This window comes from Aquila chrysaetos, chromosome 6 (genome assembly GCF_900496995.4).
Source record: "Aquila chrysaetos chrysaetos chromosome 6, bAquChr1.4, whole genome shotgun sequence".
Classification (NCBI taxonomy): Eukaryota; Metazoa; Chordata; class Aves; order Accipitriformes; family Accipitridae; genus Aquila; species Aquila chrysaetos.
Genome location: NC_044009.1, coordinates 42,722,529 through 42,743,591, shown reverse-complemented (window position 1 = coordinate 42,743,591; position 21,063 = coordinate 42,722,529). Strand labels below are relative to the sequence as shown.

Here is a 21,063-nt window from a genome sequence, read left to right as displayed (position 1 = left end):
TACGCGGGGACCTGCGCTCTCCTGCCTGCCCAATTTCAGTGTTGCAGGTTGTAAAAATGGTTCACAATTAAAAGCTTTTGATTTCTGTACCGATCTTCTACCTGCTGAAGGGGAACGTGGTTGTGGCACAGAGAGACCTGGAGAAGTACATCAGTGTTGTGCAGGACCTTCTCCAGGTGGACCCTGTCGGTGGTGGCGGCCCCGTGCCCTGCACCTCCTGGTCCTCCCTTTCCAAGGGAGTGATAGAGGAGATTTGGGCGTGAGAGGTACCTGCAGGACGCAGGGAGTGAGCACCCTTGAAAGATGGGCTCCTGCAGGGAGACTTCTGCATGCAGAGCTCTGTGACTTTGGGGTTCGAGGCTTCGAGGTTTGGCTTTGAGGATGAAGGGCGGCAGTGCTTAGCCTGGGTGTAGTCGGATCGTTTTGGCAAAGTAAACATGAAGATGAGAAATTTAGCATGTGCTTGTATTTTAACGTGCCATATTTTAAAGCCACACTCCACCACGGATTGCATTAAATTATTTTGGTAGACCCACTCAGATTATATCTAGCCTGATATTACCTCTGATACAGTGCTTCTGGTAAAGTCTATTTCTGACCTGAAATAAGCAGAATAAGAAACAAGTTATGTTCTTGTGTAAGTACTTAATGAAAAGATGTCAGATCAAAAAAAAAAAAAGATGATGCATCTAACAGGGAGAGGTTTATAAAAGGTCAATGCCAAATGAGTGACATATTTTCCATAAAATCCTATTTCTCATGAATATCTTTTCATTTGTTCATTCCATTTAGTCTGACCTCCCAGTCAAAAATGTAAATTCGATGACACAATTATCATCATTTACCCACAGTTTTGCTGAATACTCATTGTAACAAATCTGACTTTATAAAGTAAAACACTGCTTCAAAGTAATGTAAATGAAAGGACAAATTCTTTGTTTGAAAAATTAAGAAATGCAGTGCTTAATACTGAAATGGAAAAAAAATTGTTTTGGGCTGAGCAAAATGTTTTGCTTGCTATGAACTTAAAAATTGATCTGTTGAACTGTCTCAGGGGGTGAATGTGTTTCAGCTTGAGCCAAACCAAGTTTTTCTTTTTCATTTCTCCTTCTGCCTCCAAGCTGAAGCATTTATTACTTGCCCCCTCTATTTGCCTGTACGAATGATGGTAGATACGTAAGAAATGCTGACATTGTGTAATGTTGACTGTCTCCTAATGGAACAAATATTATTTAAAAAAAAAAGAAAAGAGATTAAAGCAGCACATGAGCTGAATGTGATGCCTGGGGAAAGCAAATGTGCACAACGGTGGGTTCAGAGAGAACTGGGCTGATATTGGCTGCCTCTTCCCAACAGTTGGCAGCTTGTGCAAGCAGAAAGACCCCGAATGCGACAAGGAAACTTCTGAATGCACCGACTTCGATGGAGTCGCGCTCTGCCAATGCAAAAGTGGGTACTTCAAATACAACAAGATGGACCACTCCTGCAGAGGTACTGCTCTTTATGTGGCATGTGTTGCCTGAATTTTGCTTAAACTTTTTGTTCCAGTGGAAATGAGTGTGTGTGTGTATCTCTGTGCATGTAAGAAGCTCAATACTATGAATAAATATTAGCAGCTCCAATTTCTTTTATTTAGTTAGGGGACTTTTCAGCAGACGCTGAAGATACAGTCTCTCTCTAGGAATAATATTATCTCTTTCTGGAGCACGCTGTGAGTCACAGTGATTGAGAAGAAGCAGAAAGGGGCCCGACTGCTTTGGGCTCCAGTTCAGTGGCACAGAGCAGAGATGACGTGCGTCTCTGCCTGTTTTGATTTTGTCTGAACTCTCAGCGAACTTAGAAGAATTGCTTTAAACTCACAAGCTTATATTAATACATCATCAATATTTTTAAAATAAGTATCTGAAAATGATTATGAATTTATTTTTCAGCTGGGTTCCTAACAGAGATTTTAAGCTTAAGGGTTATGTTATTATTTTTTAGCTGCTCCTCAGATAATGAAATAAGTTTTTCCTACATTTTAAACAAGGTCTTTGTCTGCATGCCAGTGGTCAAAATGACTTCTGTAAGATCAGGGTGTCCATTCCCTAGTTCCAGTGGTTGTTGCAGGGCTTCTTAAGAAAGGCAGTTTTCTGATGACATATCAATAAGAATTGCAGTGGTCTTTATATATTGCTTCTGGCAGCATCTGCTGGGTTGCTGTTGAAATAGGAGGAGATGCTTTGTCGATTCCAAATCTGATCAGAGAGTGAGAAAAATATGCTCGGAAATAACTCCTGTGCTGCAGGCTCTGGGATGGACATCTTGGAGATGAGCATCTCTGGGTCCCAGGTCATGGTCATGGCTCCAGGCGAAACCTTGCTCCTTTGTGTTTTCCTTCCCTCCCTTCATCTTGTATGTTGGGGGAAGGATTTCTATTAGGAAATACTGACCATCTCCATTGACCCTTGAAAGGCAGAGAAGGGCTTATGTAGTGAGTGGGGAGCTGAGCTGAAACCTGGAAGGCTTTTGCCCAATTCTTGCATCATCATCAATGGTGAGGACCAGGGCGAGTTACTCCATTTTTCTCGTCCTTGTCTTTTGCCAAGCAGTGTTGTGAAGATAAATACCTGAAAGGCTGTGAGACACTCTGAAGCGATGGTTGCAGAGGGCTAAAAGATCTAACAACTTGTACATGTGGTTACTCCCTACTTACAAGTCTTGTTTGCTGTGCAAAATATAAAAAATCCTATCTGCACGCAGTGAGGCCTCAACTCCACCTTCAGCTCACTGCTGTCAGTAGGAAACATCTTATTGACCATCTTGAGAGTGTCTGAGGGACAGGGTTGATGCAGGATTTAGGCTGCAGTGTAGTGGCACGAGGGTAGCACTGACTGCATGGTGCCACGCTCCAGCAAGATGACAGATTTTCAGCATCACTTTGTTCCCATCTGGGTAAGCCAGGTGGTTGGGATTTTTAAAGGCTTTTTCAAAAGCCAAGCTATGGCCCTCATTTGGTATTTAGGGCTGTTTTCTAAATATAGCATACAATATGCCAGCCTCTTTGAAAATCTCTGCCCTCTTAGTGACTAAACAGGAACCGAGGTCTCCTGAGCATCCGACCCTCATTGTGGGTCATGAAAATGTAGCACGGTAACTCCAATTACAGCATTTGCAAAGAGGGAAATGGCTATTGTGCTGCCCTGTCCGGTCTCCCCCATGGGAAGGCGGGTGCAGCTGGGAGAGCAGCTGGGGCACAGGGGATCAGCCGCCCCAACCTCCAGGGATTGTTCTGTCCTGCCCTCCAGTGTGTGTCCCCCGGGCCATGCTCGTAAAAGCATCCCCTGGACCAAGGAAGGGTTGGGTCTCTGAGCCACAGGAGTTTTGACATGTTGGCCGTGATACCTCTCGGTGTGCAGTTCCATCATCTCTGGGTCGTTGCTGGTTTTCAACCTTCCCTGTATCTTCAGGGCTGTTTTAGAAACAGGGCAACAAATCCAATGTGCCAGCTTTTCAAGGGCATGCTATTTTTAATAGTACAGAGCATTTCTGGAGCTAAGCAAGGAGCAGCAAAGCAGGTTTCCAAAGAGACCCCTGAACCTCTTTCGCAAAGGCAAAGGCAAAGGCAAAGGAATCCCGAGTAGAAAAGGAGAACTTGATAGCTTTGCTTGGCCCCTGACACTTAAGCCTTTCCTCTGTTCCCTGCTTGTGTTTGAAAGCTTGCTGAGTGAGTGTGACAGCGCAAGCTCTCCTGGGAGCATGTTCAAAGGAGCAGGAAAGATGCCAGAGGAGAAAGCAAAGGGGCAGGAAAAGGCAGGGTGAGGAGAGGAAAAGACATAAGTACCGAGTGTTTAAGACAGAGATGCACGTTTAGGACCTTGCTTTTCCTCTTTACTGCCCCTATAGCCTCCAGGCCTGAGAGCTGTGTGCCAATGGGGTCCCAGGACTGCTCCTGCCCAAGGCACGGCTCCAGCTTTGAGACCACTCAAGGTGTATGTGCCCTACACACATTATTGGGCTAGGGCTGAGGGGTGAGACTAGGCTGGGCTCCAGGATCCGCCTGTAAGCTCCTCCACGCCTTCCCAACGCACAAGTGGCAGGCTGGGGCTGGGGTACACGGGGCTGCTGCACTCATTAGAGGAGGCAACTCCAGCGAGCTGTCGAGGTGATGCCTCCATCCCCTTCAGTGCAGGTTTTGTTATTGCCTGATCTTGTGGCTTGCTTTGGTAGAACATTTGCTCCATAATGTTTTCGGTCTGCTTTTGTTAGTGAGTGAAAGGAGCAACCCATCCAGTCTCATTCTGCTGATACCTCGGTGTTATGAATGAGTCAGGATCCTTTGGGATTTACTACTTTTGCCCTGGCTGTTTGTTGACTGAGGCTCTTAACTCTTGTCCAGTTACTTCTTGTCTCTTCCTTGACTTCAGAGAAACCATCTTGGAGAGAGAAAAAGAAATCCAGTGCAAAAAGCATCATGATGAGAGGCAGCAGGGGTGCTACGTAAAGAGCCTCACTCTCCCCATCCCCAGCTCTGGGAGATTAAATGGAGTGAAAGAGATAGTGGAAGAGTAGCGGTGCTATATAGGGAAGAGAAAGGGGTGCAAGACCAGTTGTCGTGGACATCAGCCCTCCCATCATCGCTGGTGCCAGTTGCTATGGCAAGTCTGTGCCTAGAGCTGCAATATTCAATATGTGACTGCATCACTCATCTATGTCCACACACCGCGTGGGGAAAATGATATGCTGAGTAACATGAGACGCTTAATAAATGGTATATAGGCAAACAGTATTTCAATATGACCACAAGCAAGGCAGGGCATCCAAGAGCAGAGTGCCAGGCACACTGTGGGTTGCATCTCCTGGAAAGCAGAGACTTGGGCAGAGCTGCTAAGGGGCCTAGCAGGTAAAGAAGAGGTCCGCAGCTCTGGCTTCTAAGGCTAATATGGTCCCTGGGTGCATTTAGGGGGCATGGGCAGGCAGAAGAAGGGAAGTTTTGTTATCCCTGGGCTTGCGACATCTATTTCTGGGAATCAGAAATCAAAAGGGTCAAAGAGAACCTGTGAGCGTTCAGAGAAAAGCTGCAATAACGAGGGAGACTCAAAGATCTCAGTGCACTTGGCTTTATTAAAGGCAAATGAGTGATTTGATGGTGAGGAGGAGAAATGTGATCATATAACCTTTTCCAATCTAGCAAGTAAACATCCAAAGGCTGGAATTTGACACTGGGATAATTCAGACCAGAAAGAAGGTGAATGTTTTTAATGGCTGGGGAAATTAACTTTATGAGCATCTGACCCAGGGCTGTGGTTGATTGTCTGTCACTGAAAATATTAAAATCAATCTTGGATGGTTCTCTAAAATGTAGCTCCAGTTCAACTATTTGATTTGAAACTGGAATTAAATTCAGGGAAGTTCTGTGACCTGTATTATGAGGGGGAGGTCACAGTCACATTGCTCCCTGCTGGCATCAATATCACTTGTTATTGATGCTGGAAGAGCCATAAAATTCTGAATCCAGCCAGAATACTAGTGATCTCTCTTGGTTTACTATGATATTGCCAGCCTGTCCTAATGGACAATGTTACATGTTTGTCCTTCTTTTCTTCCTTCCTCCCCTTTCTGGGCTAAGTGTTTCTGAAAATACAGTCACTGGCTGTGCCAGAGGGAAAAAGGCATCTGGTGTGCTGGGAGCAGCAGAGGAGAAGGTGAGGGCTTTGCTGCTGCTTAGCTGGGACGTCTGCTGGAAGCCCCCTCCTCTCCCCGCAGATTTCCTTGCACTTGCTGAGGTTAGAGAGCACCCAAGCTTTTGGCTGTGGGATTTTCCTGCGGTTAGAGAGCGAGAGAAGAGGGCTTGAGAGCTGCTGTCTCACCATTTTTAAGCATATCATGTTTGAGGAGAAAAAAAATTCCATGAGCATTTTTGTTTTCACTTAACAATCTAGTTTTATTCCCTGTGGAGTGTGCTGCAGGGGTTTCCCAGACCCCTGGGTGATGTCTTGCAGACCCCCAAGGGCTGCTGCATGTGCTGGCCCTGGCTTGTCCCTCTGCCCAAAGCGACTCCATCCATGTCACTCGTACTCAGGTGTTTGAGCGACCACCTTCGCTGCCTCTGCAAAAGGCAGCAGATCTGCAGGAGCTCTGGTGGGACTGTTGCTGAGAAAAGCGGTGATCTTAGCAGTAATCTGAAGCTCATAATTGTATGTCCAGCGTATCACCACCTTTGCTGTTCATCAGAAGGGTAGTATAATTTTCTCAGATAATTCAGGTGATCAGATACCTGTCCATAAGCACAGAAATTATTTTATTTTGAAGCGATGGTTTCAGTTTTTCACCAACATTTTGTACATAGCAGTTTTCTGGGTTATTTAGACCTGGTAAATTTAATTTCTATTCTATAGTAAAATATGATATTTCAAAATTTGATTTAGCTCCAAATTTGAAAGAAGAAAAAAAGGTGACATGAGGCAAAACATACCGCACCACTTTGGGTTACCCCGGCTGTGTTTGCATAACATTTTGTTGCAATCCTAACATTTAAAAGTAATTAATAACGTGCATCAATGCTAAAGTAGCACTGCTCAAATGAGGTTTCAAAACAAGAACTGGAGACACTCGCAGGTTTTTTACACTGCTGTTTTGTGGGAAGCTGTGCAAGCGTGCAGTGAGTTTACATTTGGGCAAGAAGAGTTTTCTGCTGGGAATTACGTTACCAGCTGCCCCACCCTGTGCCACGCTCCACGCTAGCTCTGCCGGGAAGCCCTGAAATGGTCCCGTCAAAGCCAGCTGGAGGTGAATTTAAGTGCATGGTGTTTTGCCTAAACCAGAGGAGATATTGCATCACGTCAGAGTGCATCGCATTCCTGCTGTGCCAGCAGCCCAGACCGGCTCGTCGGTCCGCAAGGTTGTTTGGGGTGAGGCTGCCGTGGGAAGCGGCGATGGGAAATGCCTCCCCTGCACCACTGCGCGGTGCTCACGGCCCTTCTCTCGTCTGTGTTTTTAGCCTGTGAAGATGGATATAAGCTGGAAAACGAGACCTGTGTGAGGTATGGTGACTGTCGTGCCCTTCTCCTACCCCGCTGTCCTTCTTAATATTGCTGTGGTGACCTGTTGGCACAACTAAGCCGCTGAAACTCCCTGTTGTTTTCTGTCACCAGCTGCCCGTTTGGCTTAGGTGGATTCAACTGTGGAAACCGTAAGTACTGAGTTTTGTTTCTTTTAATCTCCACAGCGTCAGAAATGGGAAATTTGAAACAAGTAATTGCAAATGACTATGTCTAAAATGCAGTAGGTACATGCTACTCTCGTCAGTGGTTTTTTTTTCCTTCATTTCTGTTGAAAATTATTTTGTTGACCTTCTTTGACAAAGTTGACTTAATATTATCTCCTAAGGATAGGCAATCTCCTTTCTCTGGATAGTCTGTCATGATAGCACATATAGTGGGCACTCTTGTAGTGAGATATTTGGAGTTGAATCCATGAAATATGATTTGAATTATTCTGCTCTGTCAGTGAAAGAAATCCATTCCCTAGGCAAACAAGAGCTTGTTCTTCCTTCAGCAGGAGATCACCAACTCCATTCATTTCACTTGAAAATTTAAGGCAGTATTGCTAACAGAGGGAGGGAAGATGGGAAATAAACAGTTAATCCCTTTGCATGAGGACTGTGGATATGTTTACATTAGTATTTACAACCGCATGGCTGTTTCTAAGTGAATCTTTTTCTTTCCCATCTGTAGCGTATCAGCTCATCACTGTGGTGATCGCGGCTGCAGGAGGGGGACTTCTGCTTATCATGGGCATAGCACTGATTGTCACTTGCTGCCGGTAGGTACTGCCACCAGCCCTGGCTCGCGTGGTGTCCTCTCAGTGGGTTACACCACACTTAGTGCTCCACACGTGAACCCTGAAGGACCGAAACATAAGCGAAGACATAGGATAGCTAAGCAAGTGGGTTAATCAGAAATACTGAAGTATTACCTTGTGTTTTCATTTGGGGCATATCTTTTTTTTGCCAGCAACCAGGCTAAAAAATTGAACTGGGTGTCTCTTAAGGATGCACCTGGCAATCATGTCCTCTAAGGATGGAGAGGCAAAGGAGTCCTTCGCACTCAGAGCTGTAAGGCAGCCAGGGAGCAGTCTCCAAAAATGCAAGCTAAGTAGAAAGGAGAAGTTTAGGCAACAGGAGGGGTTGCTGGCCATTGCTCAAGTAGTGTTTGAGTGTATTTAAGGCTATTTTCATTTTCCTTTACGGATGAATCTTGCATGCGCTCTCACTCTGTGTCTCTCCCTCTCAGACACATGCACATGTGTACACATGTAGTTCCCATACCAGCAGGTAGCTTCGGACTAGAGGCAAGATGTTCTTGCCGAGGAAGCTCTGCTTCATGATTTATATATCATGAAAAGGGCTGCCTTGCAGTAACACTCTCTCCTCCCCATTCCAGCCCCCAAATTGAGAATTTCAAAGCTCTCTGATTAAAGTCAGCAGCTGGATTTATCAGTAACACAGATGTGGCAGTGGTTTGGTTGACACAGCGGTGTGTGCTCGTTCCCGCGTGTTTTGAGCCAGGGGGATGCCAGCAAGCCCCAGCCAGGAGGTATGATGGCCAGTACACCTCCAGGCCCCAGAGTGCAGATCTCTGCAGGGATGGACTGATCTTCTCATGAGTCCTGGCCTTTGGCAGGTTATGTGACTTCCTGGAGGGTACTCTGAACTGGAAGTGTCACCAAAGTCCAGTCATACAACATGGTAGTCGTGTAGGGGCATTTGGTGTCATTCTGACCAGCCCCTTGCAAGTCTTCCTTCTTAGGAATTAACATAGTGCCTAGAAGTGCTGTAGTTAAGCGCTTGGAGACTTGAATAGCATGGGGGCTCCCATATGTTTTTCTTTCTTCCTAGATATCCGTGACTTTTTCATTGACTTAGGTGAACACACACTAAGAGACAACAGGCGTAAGTTGTAACAGAGAGGTTCAAACTGAATGTAGGGAAAAATTCTTTCACCAAGAGGATAGTAAGGCAGTGGAACAGGTTGCTCATAGGGGTTATGCCATCTCCATCCTTGGAGATTTCAAATCCCACTAGATTAGGCCCTGAGTAGCATGATCTGACCTCATACCTGATTTTGCCTTGGAGCAGAAGATTGGACTATAGCCCTACTGAGGTGATCTTTGTTCCCAGTCAAGGTTCGTAACAGGAAGTAAATCTCCTGAGATCACATCAGAATTGCATACAAGATAGCATGATGAGTTGTATATTTTCACTTACCTTCATTCTTTTATAAACAGGAAGAATAAAAATGACATAAGTAAACTCATTTTCAAGAGTGGGGATTTCCAGATGTCACCATATGCTGAATATCCAAAGAACCCCCGGGCACAGGAGTGGGGCAGAGAGACCATCGAGATGCAGGAGAATGGAAGCACCAAGAACCTGTTGCAGATGACAGATGTGTATTATTCGGTATCTATCTGTAGCTTAACTATTAACCTCTTGTACCTCATACAGGAAAGGCACATTCCTTGATTTTTGGAAGTACAGATCCCTTGCCTGCCAAAGAAAAGAGCAAAGCAAACTACTTCCATAGACAGCAAGGCACTGAGAGTCCTATGGGCTCTAGCTATTACACGTGGTGAATATCACAAAGAGATGTCATTAGGAAGAGTGCTAGGGAAATGTCTAGGAACATTTTGGTAAATGCCCAAAAAGCCCAATCCTAGAGTAAGAAGGATAGTTAAAGGTTTTGGACGGACTGCTAGGGATCCCCGTGGGTAGTTTTCTCCCTTCTGCCACCACTGATGATGATGGGAGGCTGAGACCTGTGCCTGCGGGACTTCACCCCAAGATGGGAAGACGCTGGTGATTGAGGACTCCTCTTCTCTTCCACTCCTCCCCTCTCCAGGGTACAGACCCCTTCCTGCAGCAGGAAGGGTGCGTAAGGAGCATTCCTTCAGCTCTGAGGGAACAAGTGGCAGGGAAGAAGCGGTGGAGGAGTAATAGGCTGTGTAGGGCACAGAGAGACACAAGCACAAGACCTGCTGTCATGGTTGGTACTGTCTGCTAATGTCTGTATCCAGAGCTGTGATGCTGGTGTATCATCTGTCACTAATCTACAGCAACATACTGGATGTACCTAAGGTGTGTGCCCGTCACTCATGTGAGTGAAGGTTGCAGGATTTCACCCAAATCACACATTCTGGACTCCTGCTTTCCAAAGCAGAGAGCAGCAAGCAATACTTTTTTTCTGGCTTGTATTTTAAGTTTTCCAGTAAGCAAGTTACTGGATTGCACAGCATGAGGGGAGATAATCCTCCTTCCTGCTTCCAGTAAGAATGAGAGATTTGGAAATGAAAATGCATTTCCTAGACATTTGTTAAGACTTTTATTATGCTGGTGACTAGAAAGGGGAGCTTTTTAGCAAGCAGTAGGTGATGAGGGCTTTGCATGGATCTGCTCTGTAACAGATCAAACCAGGTGGCTTGATGTTGTTTACTGGGTGAAAGGATTGTACAGTCTTGGTCTTAGACATCAAAGCTCCTCAACCAAGTGTCCCCAGGAGATTTGCTTAAGTGAAAGAAGGGAAGAGAAAGGAAAGTCGGATCACTTCGTATTTGACATATAATTCATGTGCCTGTGTTGGGAGAGTAGGTACCTATGGTTAATGGGGAGACAAGTGCTCCCAGGTAATACTCAAAGCAGGAGACTAACTTTGATTTTCTAGAAGCATTTCGTTAAAAGATGGCTCTGGGACAATATCCTTTTCATGAGAGTTGTTTCAATACCTGAGCTCATCAGCACAATTCTCTTGGATTAAAAATTAACTGTGCACTTAGTCTGCACTTGGTGGAGTCAGGTAAACTTCAAGTCTGCTAATTGGCAAGATGTCGAAACTAGATTGCATCAGAATCATCCCTTCAGGCAATGCATAACTCCCACAGTAAAAATCATTCTAGGTTATAGAGATCATTAGTGATCACGTTGTTCCTTCTAGCTACTGAAATAACTGCTGGGAAAGGTGGTAAGGCTGTGCCTGAAAGAGGATTTGAGTGTGAGAGTAAGATCCTTTTTATTTAATTTTTTTTGCTAATACAGCCAACTGGACTGAGAAATCCTGAACTGGAAAGAAACGGACTTTACCCTCCCTACACTGGTTTGCCTGGATCTCGACATTCATGCATCTACCCTGGACAATACAATCCATCCTTCATTAGTGACGAAACCAGAAGAAGAGACTATTTTTAGCAGGGAGTGGAGAGGGAGTGGAAGATTGACACAGTTTTGTGGCCCTTGATACCCAGGTACAATCTGTCTCCTGGGCAGTTCAGCCCACATCAATCTTACTCTTCCCATTTAACAGGAAGGACTTTGAACTTCATGCCGAGTGTTGCTGCCCTGACGAACGGTTACACTTGCTGAGCAGCAGAGAGAAGGAGGAGGAGGAGGGAATGGCTCAAGGTGCACATCACTAAACGACCCAGGTGGAAGTTAACACATGTACTCCAGATTTGTTCTGTACTGCTTCTTCACTCTTTACGCTACATGGCAAGCATGAATCAGTACAGGCAGATGAACTGTGCCCAGCACTCTGCATTGAATACCACTAGGGAATGTTTTGTTTACAGATCTTGTTCACTGTTGACTGTGCTTGTCTTCTTAGCCAACCTTCATGCAAAGATTCACTGTGCAACTGCTTTTGGTAGGGCAAGTTTGTCCACTCCTTTTTACATTGCTGCATTGCTTTCTGCTTCATACATGACAGCAAAGCTGGCTTGTCTTCTGGCCCTCACCTTTCTACTGGTAGAAGTTCTCCAAATGGCTGGGTCCTTGCTGAAGCCTGGTGCCTGGCAATGGCTGAATTCATGGGTTGAGTGTCTTCAAGAAGTACAGGAAAGTTAGTCATACCACTGCAATTTTAACTGAAAAAAGACACAGTTGATCCTATGCACCACTTTGAAAACTTCCTATATATAGGGAAGAGTCCAAGTATGTTGTTGTTTTGTCAATCAACATTGTTTAGAAATGATGCCACTACACGTCATCATAGTGCTTCCGTATAGGATCTCATGGGGCTCTGTTTCCCTGCAGGGATTTAAATGCCTGTAGAAACAGCAGTATAATGTTAAATAATTGCTCACAGGGAAGAAAAAGATGAGCTGGGAATTCAGCATGCTTCTTATGAGGAATCTGGGAAGAAGCAATAATGCTATAGCGATGGCTGGGCAGGTGGAACCTCAGTTCTGGGCACTGCAGGTGGGACATAGTTCTGAAGCCTCCACAGCCCACCTCGACTTCTGTAGGAGCTGTGGAGGCTTTCCGTACATTGGAAAATAAGGCTCACTGCAGTCAGGAGCAAAGATCACTTATGTTGAACTGTTTTGTTTTCTTCCATCCTAGTTTTGAGTGATTCAGACCAGACAGATTTTGTCACCTAGGTTTGTTAATTTATATTAATCACCACAGCAAAAGCTGAAGAATGTAAGTTACTACATTTCTCACCAAAGGTCAGATTGAAAGCTCATGGACTGTATTCCGACCTGAGCTGGGTGTTGAAAGAGATCTTATTAATGAAGTGTATTTACTGCTTATCTTTACTGCAGTGTTAACCTGAGTCATCCAAACCCTGTCCACGTACAGGGTCCAGATACAGGTCCTTCCCCTGAATGTGACTGTGCTTTTAATCAAGGTGGCTGCTTGTATGAACATAAGTAGCACAATTCCTTAGGCATTAACCCACCATCTCTGTAGTGCATACATAAGCTGGTTTCACTGAAGGACACATACATAAGCTGGTTTCACTGAAAGGCACATACCCTCTGATATTCCCTTTTCCCCCACAATGCTCGAAAAGACACAGCACCTACAAGTAAGTTCATAATGTAGCTCAGCTCACTGAAGCACTAAGGACCGTGGGATGTGTCCCCAAAAGTGCCTAGCCCCAAGTGAGAACAGCAGTTCAGATGCTGATGTGTCTCCCCAGAGGTAAACCTGGGGTGATGAGGAGCCCTCCATCAGGGACCAGGTAGTAGTACTTGCATCCTTCAGATGCTGTGAGTCCCCAGATCCTTTCCCAGCACTTTGAATGCTGTTGTGTTCCCTATCAAAAGTGAGCAACAGCTACCCAGATGGAGGGGAGCTAGCACTAGGCAATCATCAGCTGTGTGGACTAAGAGGTTTCTGGTCCCTGCTCACATTTACTTCTATTTTTTCAAAACTGCAAGGCAGGAAAAGTACCACAAATGTGCTTGAGAAGACATAGTTTGGTGCACCAGCCATAGCACACAAACACAGCATCTTTATGCCTCACCCCTTATCTACTATGTAGAAACAGCAGTGTGAGCTTGCAGAAAGAGAGATCTTTATGGATGCCTAGGGCAGGATCCTTTGCAGTTACATGATCTTATGGTGACGATGCAGGCAACTTCATGCCTGATCCATAATCAGCCTTGCAGGTGGTAGTACACAGCTTATCTCAGCTGTAGGGAAGAAATGAATGGATGCTCATGGGAAGTACAGCTGCCTAAAGAGCTATATTTAACGCAAACTCTAATTACAGTATCCAAAATGGTGTAACAGGTAAAGCACAAGAACTAGCAGTTCCCTGCCACACTGATCAGTGTTTCCAGTCCCTAAATGATGTTCTTCTCCCTTTCGTTAGCAGCCAATATCTTAATTACACAGGATCCATTGCATGATGGGAACTAAGGGCTTGGCCCTGCTGTGCTGTGGTGTCCTTCCAAGAGGATATTGGCAGGGTTGTTTCTGTACGGGTGAGTTGCCTGTGTTTTTGAGAGTGTGTAGGACAGAAAGGACTGCCTTTCCCATGGTATGGAGGAGGGTTTTGTCTGTGTTACAAAAGGAAGGGGGAAGCTGGGATTAATGCTAAATCTAAATCCAAAGCGTATAGATGAGCACTGGGCTCTGCCCCTATTTACTAAAGCAGCTTACCAAAAAGGAAGAATGTCCCAGCCATGATGGTAGGATTTAACCACGTGCCAGCATTTTGTCAGGGAGGAGTTTAGGCACATGCTTATAGGCAAATATGTTTAATTGCTTGGTTAGCAACTGGGAAATGTTCCTGTGTGTGCCAAGTACAAACGACAAAGTAAGAAATATCAACTCACAAATGCAGATCAATCCTTCTGTATAAAGAGTAACATGGACTATATGAACAAAACTCCTGGTCTGTATCTCACAGCAAATAGCAAATTGCAAGGGATTTGAGTGGAAATGAGATGGGACTGTTCCTAATTGAGATCACACAAAAGTTTGCAAGTAATTAATTTTCTTTTCTTAATGATCTTCAAATGCTTCTTAATGCTGTAAATGGAGTGAAAGGGTCTCAGTAAACCCAGCAGGATTTTCTGAGTGAGGACTGCAAAACTTGGCCTTTTCCAAAAGAAAGAACTTCATTGCACTGAAATTTTCTCTCTGCCAGAGGAGGTAAACATTGGGAAATTTCTTATGAGAATGTATCCATTGCAACCTGACCTTCCTTTGATAAGAAAGGAGTCGCAGAGCCAATGCATAATCCACAGGAGTAGGAAAAGAGTCTCTCCTGACCTGCAGTACCTTCTCTGGGTGTCCTTGGCCCCACTCAGCAGGCAGGAGAGGATTTAGGCAGGAGTCAGCAGCAGGGCGAGTGCAGGTGCTTTCCCACGCGGTGGTCCAGGAAGTCTTTGTGGAGCTGGCAGATGCAGCCCAGGGTGATTCAGCCCCCGGGTCTCCACCAGCCCAGCCTCTCCCTCTGCTGCGATGCTTCCATCTTCACCCAAGTCCCATCGGCACCCAGCTCCGCTAGGGCAGAAGGGGTGGGTGCAGTGCAGTGTGTTTTGCCACAGTTTATGACAGTTATTTTACTGCAGTTGTTTATTACCACATCCCAGCAGCAATGGGCTTGCCCAGCCGCAGCAGGGATGGGACCTGTTTCTGTGCAGCTTGCCTCTGTTAAAGCTGCCACTGGGATCCTCTCCGTCTGCTTCTATCTCTGCCATAAACTAAGCACCCTCTGGCAGTGGAGTGGGGTTTGTCGCTCGTGTTGGATGTGAGAGGGGTCTTCACATGCCCTCAAGCCCACTTTCAGATGTGGATGCTTCTCTGTTCAGTACCTAACTCCCTGTAGGATGTCTAAATAAATGCAGCTTATTTCTCAGACTATTTAGATTACTTTTAGCTACCCAAAATTTCAAATTTTGAGCATACTGGATGTTTCTGCCGAGGGGAATTGCTCTCTACTGTCCAAGAGGATAAGATAGAAGTCGCATGTTTCTTGTAAGGAGGATGCAAGTGGTTCAGCCAGATGTGGGGAAAGGAAGAAAAACTACACCAACACTGCACAGAAATCTGTCTTTGCTCCCGGCTGCTGTGGAAAGCTAGGGGAGCAGTCAGCAAGGGCCCATGGGCAGTTGTGTGGGTGTATGTTTGATTAACTTTGGAAAAAATGCTAATTCTGTTGCTTGACAGGAAAATATATGGGAGGCGCATGTTTGCTGCTATGGTGCTCTGCCAATTGTGCTGACAAAAGCCCCTCACCCACAGAAATACCTCCAGCAGCCAGCCTAGGAGAGGCAGCCCCAGTGAACAGAGCAGCAAAATGCAAATTTGAGGGATCATTCAAAAGGGAGGCTCATACGCACAGCCTTCCTGTGTCCCTGCCATGCACCACTGCTCACCCTGGCCAGCCCTCCCAGCTGCAGTGGAAAAATCAGGAGCCTTTTGCATACTGTTGAAACCTCACAACACTGAATTGGGCTATACGAGATAAAAACAGGACAGGGGCATTTTGATGCCCTTTGGCCTCCATATTTAAAGCATTAGGTAACACAGCAGCATTGCTGTTGTGGTATTTCCCCTAAGTTCCACTGTCATGGTCACGTACAAAGTCACCCCTTGTGACCAGCCTTCTAAAATATATTTGCCTCCACGCTGAGCAGTAGTAAAAGGCTTTAAAAAATAGCAGTAAATTGCAATTAGAGAGAGGCTTTTCTCATTGTTTCTCATTGTGAAATTCTTTGCTGGGACCTGAGTGAGCAGCAGAGAGGGTTTGGACATTGCTACAGACATGCCAAGTGCTTCCCCAGGACTTGTCTCTAATGCTGGTCAATGGCCATATCCGTTCCAAATCCAGCTGGACTTCTCATTCCCTCATAGTGATGTTTAATCTTTAGCTTTCTTCCTTAAACTAACAAGAACGGATGCATTTTACTTAAATGCTCTTCCTATGCTGACTAAAGTTTTTTCCTCTTTACCCACAAAGGACCTAATCCAGCATCCATTACAGTGACCAGGGTAACTCTCCCATGGACTGTAATGAGATTTTTCTTTTAGGCCTGAATTATTCCACCACCAGGGCCACCTGTGTGTAGTACATGCTTTCCCATGGCTCTGTGTTCTGCCTATTTCTGTGATACTGTTGCTGCCTTTCTATGTTGTATTTATTTTTTAAAAGTATTCTTATTACTGTAGCAGGACCTGTATTATGTGAGATTGAACAAAACAGGTTCAAGATCTGAAACACCTTCCTGAGAAGAGAATGAATGTGAATTTTGTGTAGTTGTTTTACTGATCAGCCAACCTGTTTCCTATCGTGTAAGATCTTCTAGGGATGTAGAGGTGCTTCCTGCAGTCACAGATAAGAACTACTCTTCAGTTCACTCTTACTTGTCCCTTCAGAAATGAAGCAAGATCTCCCAGTTTCAAAAGGGGTATGTGATGTGTGCTTGTAAGATTTCAGGAGCTTTGCAATGTGTTTTTAATTCTTTGTTCCCTTGAACTGCTGAAATTGAAAAGCAGGACAGAAATCCATGAAAGGGTAAGAAATGAAAAAAAAAAAAAAAGAAGAAAAGAATGTGCTTACTTGTTTTGCAGAAGTAAACGTCTAAAGCAAGTGTGGCTTCTGTACTGGAAGGTTGTATGTGGGATGACACCTCTCCTGTGTCTAGTTTGTGTTGAATGTGCCTAATACCCTTGTTGAGGGAAAACCTAGAGAGGGTGCCTGATGTTCCTCAAAAGTAGTATGTAAATGCTAAGTCCCTTGGTCTTTATTCTGGTAAAATGCTAGAAGGGATGGGAGTCTTGCTTGGGTTAATGACTGCAGCAGGTAGCTCCCAGATCTGCAAAATCCTATATGGAAAAGTCCTGTGGAATACAGTAAAAACTGATCACTTCTCGTGAACAGTGCCATAGAATTCACCTGCCATAAAACGTCTCCAATAAAATCTGCTAGGATGGGTTTATTTTAATGAAAAAAAATCTCAACAGAATAAATACGTAATAGTTTCCCTTTTTAAAGAAAATTCTGTTAAACTCAGTCATTTGTTTTAAGCCCTGTTAAATTCTACAGGACTTTCTCCTAACAGAAGGTCAAACTTGGTGTGTAAAAACATAATGGTTTATTTGAGCAGCTTCCAGGTTGCAGTAGTAAAGCTCAGCTTTTGTGAGCTCTATTTCGAAAGATAAATTTTCAGCATTTGTTTGTGCTTCTTTTATCAGCCTGGATGTAAACCTGCTTTATGTTCTTGACATTGCCCTGTTCCCTTCCCTGTATCTCTGAATGTTTGCTTCCAAGTTGCTGGGGTTCTGAGGACATTTTCCAAACCAGTATTATTTAAAGTTGTATCATATTTTCAGCCTCCACTAATTATACAGTACTGTAGTAGCAAAATATAATTTTTAAGGATTGGATTATTTTTTATACCTGCATCCAATATTATTAAATCTGGCGTTCTAGTCAGTATTATAAAAGGATACAATAAAACTATGAATATTACTACGTCTCAGCTTTTTTATTGTCTTTAAATTCCCCTGTAAAGAGATACATACGCAACTTTTAGATGGTTTTAATTATAATTAGAAATCTAATCTAGAAAATAAGACATTTTATAGTTCTTTTGTTCCTCTGGTGGTGCTTGGTGATTGAATAACTAAAATGAAAAGCAAAGACGAGATGGTTATGTTCTGTTAGTTGTGCTAAACTAACTTCTGCTCAGCTGAAATACAAGTTGTATTCTGATACATTTATTTCAGTAGCTTTAAGAAACTCAGTTTAATTTTTTCCTCAATTTAATTTTTTATCCTGCTGGAATTGCAAGAGGATTGGTGAAGTTGTGTGTTTGCGTGTCTGAGTGCATGTTGGAGGAGAGGAAAATCTCAGGAGAGGTTGGTGCAGCAGGGCTGTTTCCAAGGGCAAGGGACTGGACCTGACCGCAATGAGATCAGTCCTACCTCAGTAAGTGCCACCGGGGACTGTGAAGAATATACAGCTGAGTGTCTCTCAGAGGAAGGAGGGTACTTTAAATCCAGATGAACACAATGTCCAGCCTAGGCTGCTGGGAAGAGGGGTGATGTGGAAGAGCATCTGGAGTAATAGCAGGTATGGTCATTTGGGACAATCTTTTCCTATATTGCTCCAGAGGAGTACAACACTCAACTGCAACAGCAATCAGATGGGACTAAGGTGGAATTCATCTGCTCTACCAAAAGCTAGGTGGCCAGTTTGAACCCACCATCTGGCTCCTCCAGTAGCCATGAAAAGAGACAAGCATCCACAGAGGGTAGCTCACCCCATGGTAAGATATCCCTTACCCTTGACAGTAGTGTCACAAGACCCCACACGAGCCAGCTGCCCTAGATGAACTGAGTGCCGCTCACAGAGAAGTGGTGAGTCTAGAACATACTTCTTGCTACACCCTGAAACTTTAGTCTACTTTCTACTGTGATATAGTACAGAATTGTGTTATATGCCTGCTCCTTGTCTAGTAAGACTCCAGTGGGAAAATAAAGGAGAGAGTAACTCGATTAAATCCTGGGGTTCTGTTCATTTGCAAGAGAAGGACTGTTAACAGTTTTGTTACCAATACTACTGCAAGTTGTTCTATTTTCTGTGTGATGTTGGTATCTTTTAAGGAAATTGCCAGTGCAAAAGGACTGGTCACAACATTGCCATGAGACTAGGCAAAAGCCCTTTGCATTTATGGGCAAGACATGATTTAACAGTCCTGCCCACTTCAGATTTGCATATCAGTGCCTCTGAGACCATCAAATGCATTCATAGTGTATGCCCTCAGCCATCTTGGGAACCACCTGAAAAGAAGTCAAAGTGTACCTGCTTCCCCTGATCATAAGCGAATCTGTATGTATAGCACTTTGATTTAGACTTTCTGGAGGGTTTTTTGAACTTTTAGCTAATTACAACATATATTTCTACTTGTGTATGTAATATACAGTGGATGAACCAAATTTACATGAGATAGCAAAATGTACAGGAATCTAATAAGGAATAGGATTGAAAAAATAAGCAGGAAGAAAGTATCAGGCTGACGCACATGAAAAGCTATAACAGACACTTTGTCCTACTTTAACATACGTCTTCTGACAGTATAATTGCCCCTTGATTACATGCAACTTACAGTTAAATAATGAGGCCGCACAGGACTATGTACCTTCCAATAGATAAACAACGCCTTTTACCTTTGATACTTCTTTTTCCTGCCATAAACAAAGATCAAGACAAAAGAACAAATACTGTGTTTGTTACTAAATATAGCACACTTTTTATTCCATAATACTCATTTGTCAGTACAGCTTCTGTAAAGTTACTTAGTTATTTCTGCAAAGAAAGTTTTCTCTGTAATTTCTTACAGGACATCACAACTGCTGTGGCTGTGCGAGTCTGTCTGGACTAACAGTCAGCTATCTGTTGTCCAAACGTGCTTAATAACGTCATTAATAATTGCAGTAGAGCTTCTGATGTTTCATTGACATCAGTTCTCCTGTTTTGGTAATTCTGTGTCTGTTCTCCTAAACCATCACATCTCTATTACTAATTCCCCCACAAACTGGCAAGCAATGGGGCACATACAGCCTGTCACCGCTCTTCTCCCCAGGGAGAGCCAGTTGTGACCACCAGTGTGTCACAAAATGGACAGGGAAGGGCATGCAGAGATGTAAAGGTCTGGTAAGTGACGGGGTGTGTCTGTTCAGCGCATTATTTTCTGGAGGAACTAGTGCCGTTGCATTGCAAATGATCCACACTTCCCAAACTGTGATCATGATAAACAGGAACAACCAGGTAAGAATGGAAGTGAACTCTAAAAATTTAGTTAATATGCCAGCTCCTGATGTGCATTCACTGTAAAGAACAGTTTTAATGTGCAGGACTATGCACTCAACCTGTAGATACCAGTGTAGCCAGCGAAGCTGCGCCATTTACACCTGATGAAGACCTAACCCTCATTTTCAACAGTGCTCTGGGAAGTTCTCTTGGTCCTACACACTCACTTCACAGCCAACAGGGAGATTTTAAGACCTGGATTAGTTTAGTTGCACCCTGAAGCAGCATCCTGAAAATGAGGATGTATCGTCATCACTGAAGAGTCTAGATTTGGGAGATGGACATCGCCAGAGGACCGGTGGCAGGCAGCTCTGCCAAACGCCCTCCGCAGCCAGCCTCGTCCCCCTCTGCACGCTGATTTCCAGCTAAGCGCCTGCTGTGGCTCCCCACACGGCTGGTGCCAGGGGTGTTGGGTGTCCCTGGAGGCTCACAGCACAGTCTGCTCAGGACTGAAATGCTTTATTCGAGCGGGAGTCTGGGTTTAGTTTTTGGGTGCCCCTGCCTTGTGTGAGGCAAAGCCGGGAGGGTGGTGGTGGCCTGGGGCAGAGGGCGGGCACAGCGCTCTGGTGACAAACGTTTTCCAGGCACTTCCTTTCCTTTTTCTGTCAGCTCCCTGGCAAAGGGGAGTTTTAAGGAGCGCTCTGGAGGAACTAAAGGGGCCGGGCTGTGTGGCTGTCATGGGAGCAAGCAGCAGCTGGGGCAGAAGCTGGATCCAGCACGGCCCGGGGGGGTGGCTGGAGTGAGGAACCCAAGCACGCCCCAGGCCGCCCCGGGGCTGGCTCTGACCCTGGCCGCTCTCACAGGCCGGCCCTGCTCCCTGGCCGGGGGCGGTGGGACGGGCCCTGGCTGCTCCTGGTCCCCCACCGCCCTCGGCCCCGCAGCTCCCTGACAGGGAGGGTGGGCTGTCTCGGGCCTAGGGCCCCCTGCCCAGCGCCGGCTCCTGAGGGACTCCCTAGCCTGGCCTGATCCCCCATGA

The 21,063-nt window shown here is 45.0% G+C and overlaps 1 protein-coding gene across 11 annotated transcripts in view; it reads left to right on the top strand.

Moving 5' to 3' along the window:
- HEG1 (heart development protein with EGF like domains 1) overlaps positions 1-17,744 on the top strand; it is a 56,378-nt gene extending 38,634 nt beyond the window's left edge. For 10 of the 11 annotated variants that reach the window (XM_030017479.2, XM_030017478.2, XM_030017489.2 and 7 more), the window contains 6 exons: positions 1,357-1,491; positions 6,980-7,022; positions 7,134-7,171; positions 7,716-7,803; positions 9,268-9,442; positions 11,072-17,744. In XM_030017479.2, the coding sequence (XP_029873339.1) occupies positions 1,357-1,491; positions 6,980-7,022; positions 7,134-7,171; positions 7,716-7,803; positions 9,268-9,442; positions 11,072-11,221 (629 nt within the window). In that variant the 3' untranslated portion in view covers positions 11,222-17,744. The remainder of the gene's footprint in view (positions 1-1,356; positions 1,492-6,979; positions 7,023-7,133; positions 7,172-7,715; positions 7,804-9,267; positions 9,443-11,071) is intronic. The other variant, XM_030017488.2, reaches the window with a different exon arrangement.
- Positions 17,745-21,063: the final 3,319 nt, after the last annotated feature.